The sequence below is a fragment of the Pogoniulus pusillus genome, chromosome 6 (assembly GCF_015220805.1).
Source record: "Pogoniulus pusillus isolate bPogPus1 chromosome 6, bPogPus1.pri, whole genome shotgun sequence".
Classification (NCBI taxonomy): domain Eukaryota; kingdom Metazoa; phylum Chordata; class Aves; order Piciformes; family Lybiidae; genus Pogoniulus; species Pogoniulus pusillus.
The window spans coordinates 31,283,013-31,294,152 of NC_087269.1; the positions used below are offsets into that span (position 1 = coordinate 31,283,013).

At 43.2% G+C, this 11,140-nt stretch overlaps 1 protein-coding gene across 2 annotated transcripts in view; it reads right to left on the reverse strand.

The window, feature by feature from the left end:
• Positions 1 to 10,212, reverse strand: part of LDB3 (LIM domain binding 3) — a 141,209-nt gene extending 130,997 nt beyond the window's left edge. Inside the window, exons 1-2 of one of the 2 annotated variants that reach the window (XM_064145113.1) lie at positions 9,445 to 10,212; positions 3,242 to 3,367 (exon numbers count right to left, since the gene is read on the reverse strand). In XM_064145113.1, the coding sequence (XP_064001183.1) occupies positions 3,242 to 3,334 (93 nt within the window). In that variant the 5' untranslated portion in view covers positions 3,335 to 3,367; positions 9,445 to 10,212. The remainder of the gene's footprint in view (positions 1 to 3,241; positions 3,368 to 9,444) is intronic. The other variant, XM_064145112.1, reaches the window with a different exon arrangement.
• Between the last annotated feature and the right edge of the window lie 928 nt (positions 10,213 to 11,140).

An 11,140-nucleotide genomic window follows, 5' to 3' on the forward strand; every position in this document is an offset into this window, starting at 1 on the left:
AATTCATTTCAGGGTAACACATCTTCACCTGTCACCCATTTGACTGTGACTCCTGTCTCTTATGTTGTTGACTATTCAGTAGCAAGCTGATCACCTGGACCTACCTGAAGGGAAGAAAATACAGCACCTCAGACAGCATTGTAGAGTCCTATAAAACTGAACTGTTGTGCCAAACCTCTCTGAGTAATTCCTTTTCTGGCCCACTGTTCTTAGAGCATTTTCCTGAACAGAAGCATTAGCAATGCTACAATCTTGCCTTGTGTTTTGTCAGTAGACATAAAAGACCTACAGATTTTCTCGCCTGCTCCTCAGGTGAAATGCAAGCTGAGTAGAAATTGTACAGAGCTGGTGGACAGAATGCAGGTCAACAGACAGCTAAGCCACAGCTCTAGTTCCTAAGTTCAGGGTGCCCACTTAATGTCTATGTGCAGGCTGGCCTCGTACTGGCACAATATTATCAATCCTTTTCAGGAAGGTTCTTGGAAATATGCAGCCATAAGCCTACAGATGAGGTGGACAATCCCAGTGTGGTAGATTGTTGCCATTATCTCTCTCAGAAGCTCAGAGGCAGCTCTCCCACAGCATGACTTGCAGCATGACTGAAGAGCACAGAGTCTCAAAGAAAAAAAACAACTAAATAATCCTTTTGTTCTCTGAGGCCCACCCACAGACAACCTTATTGCTTGGGGACAGTTACAAGTATAACGAGCACGTCTGCATGTAAACCCTATCTGCCCACACAGAGGGATACTATGCACATCTAGACAAAAAGCCCAGGGCATATGTAGTTTTTAAAAGCCCACTTGAAATGTTTAGAGTGCACACAGAAAGTCTAATCCCATCTCAGGACAGCCGTGGATCAAAACCAGTCAATTGGCAAGCATATGGCACCCACTGGTAACATCTGAATGTTGTACATCCCTTCCAAAAAGAGGATTTTCTTCACAATTATCTTCTCCCACACTGTACCCCCGAGAATATCTTGAGAATGTTAAGTACAGCTTTCCTCTTCTCATTTTCCCCCATGGTAAGACTGCAGTTAGGGCTAAATTCACAGCTCAATTCACTTATGACTGCAAATTGCTGATTAAGGGAATAACTGATCTGTTTGGAGATATATTTATGTGAACGATGTTAAAGAAAAAACAAACTTCAAGAATACTATCAGCAAAAGCCATGTATTACACTATGTCCCAAATCACAACTAGCCCTGAAAGGGGCTACATTAATTTCTTCATGCCTGCTTTTCCCCTCTAAGGAAGGTTACCAAATCCAACTCCATCTCAAAGCACTGTTCTCAATTGAAAACTAAGCCTCATTGGAAGTTCAAAACATTAGTAGGGCCTTGTGACACTTTTGCTGCTGGAAATGCAGCCAGCTGTGTGAAGGGGCAATTCCTCCACACTTCTGGGAATTCAGCCATTTCAGCTTCACTCTTGCTCATCACATGCTCTCAAAAGCCCCATGAGAGTCACATAGCCTTTGGGCATAGCGATTGTACTTTCACAGATTAGAATCTGAGACAATGGGTGCTTTGGGGAACAACTGATTTTTCATTTCTGGCTGTCTCATATATAGTGCAAGTGCCCCAGTCACATCCCTTGGCTGACAGTCCTTAGGTATGACTGAATTACTTACAACACAATAGTCAACACCATACAGTGCAAGCTGAAAAGTGACATAAAAATGTCTACAGAAATATGTTGGCATCTCTCTGCACTTGACTGAGACAAGGAAAGAAATACCAATTCTATTTACCATAGAGAAATCAGTATTTAAATTGATGTCTTTTTGTGGGCAGGGTTTTTTTTTTTTTGTTTGCCTTTTGTTTGTTTTTAATAACACTGCCAGAACAGCCTTCTTTGCAATTATTATGCCACTGCTTCAAAAAGAGGTTATGAAAGGATCTTCTCATCATCATAGGGCTTAGTACTAAGGCAAATGCAGCTCTGTCTTCAGAGAAAGGAACATTATGCATAAGAGAGACCAAATAATACAGAGCTTTACAGTATGAATATGAAATAGCAATGCTGAAATTTCATACACTCACTGATGACTTTGAAACATGATTGTATCCAAAACTTAACAGACTACATTTTTACCATTAAAAGTAGTTTAGGTGGCTTTTCATTTTGGTTTTGGTTCTGGTTCTTTTTTTTTTTCCATTTCTTGTTCTTTTTTTTTGTTCTTGCAGTGGGGCAAACCTTTTGTCTGCATTTTGTTTGCGTGATTAAATAAATAATTGCAGTATTTCTTTTAAACATGGTTATATAAATAACTTCTTTTGTCATTGTACTGCAAAATAAGCATTCTGCAAGTGATCTGTGGAGGAGGCAAAATGTCTCTAAAAAGATCTGAACATTCTGGAACAGATTTGAGACTGTCAGAAAGAAAACAGAATAAAAAAAGATGGGAGCTGTAAGAGGTAGTGGAAAGTAGTATTCCTATACCAGAAGTTACAAAAATTACCTAGTTTGAGAAGGGTAAGTTAGGCAAATTCTTATGGATTTCCTGCAACCAATCTGTGTTAAAAACTCCTATGGAACTGAGCTAATTCAGGTAATAAGGGCACTCCATTGCAACACCTTATAATACTGCTCTTAGGAAAAAAGAAAAGACAGTTAGGAAATAGACTAATCTGCAATTGACAGATACACCAAGTAATTAATTATTAAATCAGATGCTCTTTGTCAACTGCAAATGGAAGGCTTCTGCATAATTTAAGACCGTATTTGGAGCACTATTGAGTTTTCTGCTTGGCATGGCTAATTTTCACCCAGTTATTGCTCCCCTGCAAAGGACTAGACCTGTATGCCTACCTCTGTCTAGTTTAAACCTGTAGAGTTAACATATTTATAAGCAGTTAAATGTTTATATTGTAGAAGTAAAATTTTATATTCATATTTATAGTTCTTCTACTTACTTTCCCCCCACATAGCACCACTGAGGCCCCTATCAGTAGAAAAAGAGATCACACTGTACAAAACAGAACTGGAAGCTTATTTAAAAGAGTGTTGTCATTCTTTAAAACATACTAACCAGAACTGTCTTCCTGAGACATCACCAATGCCAGGTTGCACCTTGAACTGGTATATTTAAAGTCCACATTTTATTTCCTTTATTCAGACACACCTGCAAAGATCCTGTATTTTGCCAGGCCAGTTGAAAGTGTACATATAAGTAGTTTGCTGCTATTTGCCCACCTAGACATGCTCAACAAGGGTTTTTTTTGCTGACTTACTCTGGAGATGGTCAAGGGCATGTTGAAGTCCTTGCCTCCTTGCAGTCGGAAACCCCATGGTCCAGGTCCATTCAGAGTCACGCTGTAAGCCATTTTGTACGCCTGTCACAGGGCAACAACGAGGCACTGCGGAGCACAAGGATGGGGCAGACAGAGAAAGTGTGAAAAAAAAAGAGAATGAGAAAAAGAGAATTTTTTATATAATGAAAGCAAGTATCTTTCTTTCTTGCCTGTTCAGTTGTGCTCTGATATCACCTAAGAATAGATGAGAGCTATAATGCAGATGCTGATATCCCAGCTGAGTAGGGCCCATAAAAGGTTTGTAACCAGACACCTACTATGCAAAGACTTCATGACTCAGAGGTCTAATATAGCCCCCAGGGAAGGGGACAGATCTTTCTAGGCTTCTCAAGCCCCTCTTCATGCTTAGTTACTTTATGGGCAAAACACATTCTGTAATGAAACAAGCAAATAATCCTGTGCTAAAATCCCAAACACTGAAATCTCTTTATTAACCTTTTAACAACTACATACCCACTTGTAACTTCTGCTTCAGAACATGTTTGTTGAACTTGTGAGACACAATGTACTACAAACAAGTTCTTTTTACATAGATCTTTCCATACGTAGCAGGAAAGGCACCAAACCAGAGTGTTACCTTCTTTTGCATTGGTTTATTAAACTGAAAAAAAAAGAAAGTATATAAGCATCAATCTTCACTTTATGATGGGCTCTTGGTTTCATGGCCCTTGCTTTCTCAAGGGCAAATTAAAACTTGCTCTCTTTGAATGCAGAAAGAGGTATGGGTTATTTCTTATGGGCATTTATTTTTTGTGGCAAAAGCAGAGTTTTGCTGTGTACCTGTCTCATTATTTCAATACAAGTCTTTTTAAAGGCATGACACAGTGGAAGGACACAAGTAAGTGGCTTCTATAATGATTTCCTTGATTTTTCATAGCTTATAAAACTTTATAAACCTTATCCAGTAATGCTGAATAGCATTTCTGCTTTAGACTAGGAATAGCTAAAATATAGGCAACAAAAGAGAAGAGCAGAAGCTGTCGGTAGAACTACAGATAAAGACTAAAAGCTTCTGCTTTCAGGGTAAAGCTCTAAACATTCAATAACGCTTAACCCTTTCAAGTCATTAACATGTGCAGGATCTTCAGAACCACTCTCCTGCATGGCTACAGCATCCTTGCCTTTACCCTCCAGTTATAAAGAATATCCTATTGCATTAAAGTGAAAAAAAGCCAAACAACCAAACCAACAAAACAGCAAAAAGCCCTAGGTTCTAAAATGATAATCAAAAATATAACCAAAACCACATAATATGCTAGAGTAAGGCTGCTCAGTTTGAATGTTGGTAATAAGTCACTCTGCCCACACATATCTACTTTAAAACATGATAGAAAAGCTAATGTTGAAATGGCAGAGAGCAAATACTGCCACTACCAGAGCTTCAGTCTTTATCTGATGAGATGGTCGATAACTTTTTAAACTGAGGCAATATCTTTGCTTAGCATTCACAGTGGCAGGAGAGCCTTCTATGCAAATGAATAATTAAGCTCTGCGTACTCACTAGACTAAACCACGCAACCATAATTCCAGTCAGAGGTTCAAATTAAACCACAATAATTTACATGGATTTAAGTGAAAGTTACACTGAGCCAGCAGAACTGGCCCAAACAAAAACCAAAGCAAATTAGCAAGACACCGCTTGAAAATAAAATCAGTTTCTGATGTCTCACAAATGCCTCTAAGGCACATTTACATTAGCAGCATTTCTAGCTTAACCTTGGAGACCAGTACCAGCAACATTTGATGATTTTGAAGGGAGACAAAAAATTCCTTCTTGCACTTCAAAAGTCGGAATATTCAGGCTTGACAATGTATCTAGCTGTCTCTTTCTAAACACTAGTACTGGATTTGTCTTTGAAAAGGTTACATGCACACACAAAAGACTGAAGGTACATTTTCAATGTATTATTCCTTTCCTTTACCTAGAAATTAATTTCTGGTTTTTAGTGCCCTTTCTTGGCTCCCTTTCAAGAGTTCAGGAGAATGGAATAAAACCAGGAGTAAGACAAATACTGCAAGTCATTGCTTCACAACTAAAGACAGTTACCACAGAAAAAAAAATAAAACAGAGGTTATGTTGTTAAGGACTGAGAATTGTGCATGTGCATGTTGTCTTCTTACACCTAAATATGCAGTTATTTGGGAGGGAGGAAGGAAAAAAAAAAGGAGGGAGAGAAGCAAACCCCCCAACGGAATAAACTGCATAGCAAGCTGAACTGAGCTAAGCACTGAGAAAGAGTAATGCTGTTTAATCAAACTCTATGTGCTTCTATCCTAACTTCACGTGTAACATGCCATTTGCTTATCAGTTTAGATCATGTGAAAGGAGTTGTGAGATCCTTCAGGCTGGGTAACCAGGGTGGTAATCTCATTAGAGGCACTGTCATTTGAATGAAACATTAAACTGAGGTCACTTCTTCCTACTCCTTTGGTTTCTGTCTGTGTCTGCATGAACAGCTTGGAATTTTTAAAAAGCAAGCGTAGAGGATATGCCATTGTCCTGCCCTTCAATGCAACAAGATCACAGCTCCTTCATGTGCCTGTACTATCACTACCAGCTGCATTTTGGAGCAACAATATTCCACAGTTTTCTTTCTCCAGGCCTTGCAAAGTCCATTCCTTTCCGTGTTTGTTTTCCCACTGCCTGCCTGGAGAAAGCTCTGTGCCCAACAATGAAGTGAAAACAGTAAAGAAGCTCATGCTGTAGTCACAGCTTCGCTCACTGGGAACACTCTTAGCATAGGCCTCACTTTGCTACAGACTTTTCATACAATTATTCTCTAAATAAGGAAGCTGATGATCCACTCAATTCAACCCTGCCTGCCCTCTTTGCAAAGGTGAGGGACACAGGTGTTCTCACTGGTGCCAAACATGCATAGCAAACTCAGGAACCGGACCGGTGCAGCAGGTACAGTGCCACCACAGCTACCAGCAAAAAGCTCAGCAAGACCTCCTGGAAAATGTGAGGATGAAATAAACTGTGTATACATAATACACAATTGCCCTGCTTTCAGAAACTTGTGATCTTAAGATGAGGTTTTAGTCCCTTTATGTAGCTGCCTCTTAGATTGTTACAAAAATATTTTTGTTTGTTCAAATAACAGTATTTTGTTTCTCTTGGTCTGCCTCCTTCTCTACATTCTCCAGCTATGCCAAAATCTATGACTTGCTTACAATTCCCTCCCTTCAGACAGAAGGTATGCTAAGTCAAATGAGGTCACAGGTGTAAGGAGTGACCTTAAAAAACATATTTCAGGAACAGGGTGACATTTTCTCTACAGATATCAGAGAATTGTCCAGAGCTCACCAGGTCCCCCTGGAGCTGTCTCCAGATGACTGATGGGAACAGTTGTGAGTGAGCTGGATGGGTACCAGGCTACACAGGCTCTACAGAGGGAGAAAGCTGCCATCTCAGAGCCTGAGCAGAGCCATCCTTCCACAACGACATCAGTGACGTTACACTAGTGGAAAAAATTTCCATATGCTAGGAGACCATGTTGTATTATAGTGAACTGACTTCAGGAAAGCTACAACTGCATGCTTGGGAGTGCATAGCCATTAAGTGAACAAAATAAAAAAACACTAGTGCCAAGGCTAAGTTAAGGTGGAAGGAAATAAGTAATGGAAACTCCAGTTGTTCAAGTTGCTACTACTTCATAAAGCTGGCCACATGACTCATTGATTGTTTTAGCTGTGCTCACAGAACAGCCTTGAATTACTGCAATTGCAGCAACATTGTATAATTCATTAAGCATTTCAGAAGTAGATTGCTTGAGAATTTGATCTGCAACAGACTGCATCTTTGACATGTAACAAGATGCATGCAATGTTGTGGTTTCAACACTCATATGGTTTTCTTTACACAAGTGAAAAACCTGCTCTAACAAGGAATAAACTGTAATTTCTTCTTTGATAAAAAGGTCTTCAACAAGCCAAACAGGCATTCCTAAAAAAAAAAAGGCAAACAAAAAATCAGACAAAATATTGGCTGCCTTTGTTTCAGTCTCCCTCACCTGAGGCAGTGGCAGTGTAAGAAAGCAGCATTCAGCTTTTTGACAAACATGTATTTTTTTGTCCCATGGACTTTTGCACTGTCCCCAGTATGATTACCTACACTCTTTTATACAAATGGAAGTGCAAAGTGGATGGACTGGGAATGTATGAAGGACCAACTCACCCAGATACATGCATGAAGAAAACTTATACTTTGAACCAGATGTCTGGCATATGCAGGCCTAGAGTTTGGTTTTGGTTTGGTTTTTTTTTAATAAATCAATTAGCCCAGTGTTAATTACAATGCATGTAGAATAATGATGAAAGAACAGCTGTATTTGTAGGCTGATAGTTGCAATCTGCAAGACAAAATTTCATGTATCTACTATCTATTGGATAATCAGTACTAAATTTTGAATTTGAAACTGACACATTGTAGATGTAAAAGCTTTTTAGCTCTGAATTCCTACCTTCCTACCTTGTCAAATTGTATAGGTAAGTAACTACCAAGAACAAATATTTTTCCCACCAGTTCAGCATGAGTTTAATATCCCTTCCAAAGCAAGACTATTCTACAATGCAAAAGAGCTCATTGTCATCTCCTTTCCTTCACTGGTGAGCTCTGAATAAAGTTGAACTAATCCCTGCTGTACTTCCATGCACAGCTTTGTTTCATCCATTTAATCAGTCCTTAAGTTCTCACTCAGTATTTCTGAGTTCCTCTTAGTCCTTTTACCAAGCTCTTCTAAGTCCTGTACTTTGATTTTTCTTAAGAAGCTAACTTTTCTGTCACACATGGCTTGATCAAATTCTGCTCTTGTCAACACTTTGTTAGTAATGTGGTTTCTGAGTCCCAACAGAATATAGCATAGCTGGGGATATATGCTAGAGCAATATAATGATGGAATACTATCTCCCTTCACGGTAACACAATGCTTTCACAAATACAGATCAAACTGTTTTCCATTTAGCTGTTTGCTGCTGCCAGTGTCACCTTACTGAGTAACCAAATTTGCTCTTTACTCTCACCTCTTGATCCTTCACCATGACTGCTTTCACCATTACAGAAAAAATGGCATTTTACACTTTTTTTTTCCTACTAGATTTCCTTTTCCCCCCACTAGGTATCTTTTTTTTTCCCCATCATGGCCTCTTGTCAGTACCACAAAAGACTGGGTATACACAATACTGTAGTTAGACTTGACCTTCAAAAAGTTTTAAAGATTTCTGGTAATGATGTTAAACTGGAAACCACACCTGTGGAGAGAACGCCTAACAAGGGAAGAGGAAAGGGTACCTGTCCAGAATCTTTACAAAGGCTTTTTTTCCTCCTGTATTACAGAGGACTTAAGGGCACATTATTAAGTTCTCATCTTACCAGCATTTTGGTCATTGTTTTTAAAGGCATCTACTGCAGCATGTAGTATTTAACACTTCTACGGCATTTACTTTGCCAAAATATCAAATTTCTTTAAGGTAAAGAACACCTAAAAACCTGCTGTTTTCACCATGTCTATTTTACATATGTAGCCATAGCACTTTGGTTACCAGCTTTAGGGGACCAGTAAGTCAACAGCAGCAACTGGATTAAAACCCAGGGCTCAGCTTCTAGTATGGGTACTTGAATCACAAACAAAAGACTGCAAAATATGTTGCTGTTGTGGTTTTAATATTATTTCACAATACTAGGCTGAAATCATGAAAGTTTATAGCAGCACTGTAACTACTGTATTCTGTGTCTTGCTGTAGGGGATCCTAATTGACCATGCTTATAGGAGAAAACAGGAGAATAAAGCCCTAATCCATATCCAAAATCGGCTAAAGAGGCTGTGTGCAGTCAGCTCCACACAGACCAGCGTCTGAGCTATGACATCAGTGTCACCAGGCCACTACGATGTTGGCTTGCCTCCAAAGAGCCTGCGGTTTGGCACACTGCAATGAACGTACAAGGCTTGGGAGAGGGATCCTGTGCCCTCAGTATAACTTGTACATTGCAGATTCCTCCAGGATCACCACACCATGCTGATGTAGCGGTGTGCCCCTGGGCATGCGCCCACGTGCACAAGGGTGCAAGATTCACCCTTAAATTGAGCAGACTCCCCAAGCCAGACTTCAGCGAAACGACTCACCTACTTATTTCTGCTTTCCCAGTAAAGGCTTTAGGGATAACATGTCCCACTAGCCACACACTCTAAACCTTCAGGGAGAGTTGTATGCGCAGCAAGTGGCTCCCGCTCTACAGCGGTCGTTTGCAAGCCGCTTTGGCAACTGTAGCGCCTGCGTTTTCGCGCTCGGCAGGCGTTCTGCTGACCTCGGCACGGCAGAGCGCTGGCAGCTGCTTTTCCTCCGCAGACGGAGCGCCGTGGGCGGTGGCAAAGGCGGGCGGTCTCGGCCGCCCCACGGCCCCGCTCTGCGTGGCACAGCTCTTCCCCTCGCTCTGGCGCCGGTGCCGCTCGTTCCCTCGGCGCCACGGCGCGACCCACCTTGCCCACTTGCTCCGGCAGCACAGCCGATAACTCTAGGCCGACCGGGAGCGCAACTCTGCCTCCGGCCACGCGCCGCTTTACTGCGCCGCGCCACAACCACGGCGAGAGGGCAGGCGGGCGGCTGTCAGCAGGCGTGGGACAGCCGCTCCGCCGCGACCAGGCTCCTAACCGGACCGGTGGGTGCAGGTCCCCGCCCCCGCAGCAGTCGCAGCTACTGCCCTCAGCGGGCGGCGCTTGCGGTCACACGGGCCCACGGACATGCCCCCCCTCGCCGTGCCGCCGCCGCCGCCATCCTCGCAGCCAGAGGGCACCCGTTGGGACGAGGCTGAGAGGAAGGGACAAGTTTGCAGCGGCCCTCACACCACCGGCTCCCGAAGCGAGTCAAGCGCCGCTGCCTCCGAGGTGGAGCTTTTCAAGTGCTCGCGGTCATTTCGTGCGCAGCTGCCACGCGTGGGCATAACGTGCCCGGACCACAGGTGTCCATCGGCCCCCACCGGCAAACGAGCTAAGCAGTGACTGCCCGTCAGGGAGGGGGCAGCTTCCCCGGGGCCACCGCGAGAGGGCGCCTGGCGGGCGAGGAGGAGGGCGGGTAGATCTGCCGCCGCGGGCGGTGACTGGGAAATGGTGGTCTGCTGCGCCCGAGCGCTGAAAGTAAATCCGTCTGTGAACGGAGGCTACCTCCTTGGCCCGGGTTTCAGAGCAGGAAGGGAACACAGAGCTGTGGGCAGCGGTTCGGCTGAACGACAGGGGAGGAGGTATCCAGGTGGCGCCAAGCGTCCGTATGTCTCGGGGGCGCGGCAAAGGGGATGAGCGGGGGCGGGGGGGGAAAGGGGGCTGACGGAGGGACCCGGAATGTTCCGGAAGGCGGCGTGGTAGGCTGGTTGCGCTCCTCGTCTGCTATCGGTCCTGCGGGCAAGGCCGGGAAGCAGATGTCCTGGCCCAGCTCAACGACAGCTCTGTAGCATGTGCTGCCATCATGCTGTGAGAGCTTGGAGCCTGCAGCCTTCACTTCCCATTGGCTCACCTCCAAAACACACAAAAAAATTGTGATTTCCCATTATGAATAGTGGAAGTGAAGGTTTTTTCCCCTCAGCAGTTTGCTGGTTTTGATAGGTAATGCTCACTTCACCTGAGTGGGAAAGTCAAGTGGAGAAAGGGTTTGGAAGACAATTTAAAAAAAAAATAAACAATGACAGAATCAGTCAGGGTTGGAAGGGACCCCAAGGATCATCTAGTTCCAACCCCCTGCCATGGGCAGGGACACCCTACTCTAGATCAGGCTGCCCACAGTCTCATCCAGCCTGGCCTTAAGCACCTCGAGGCATGAGGCCTCAACCAC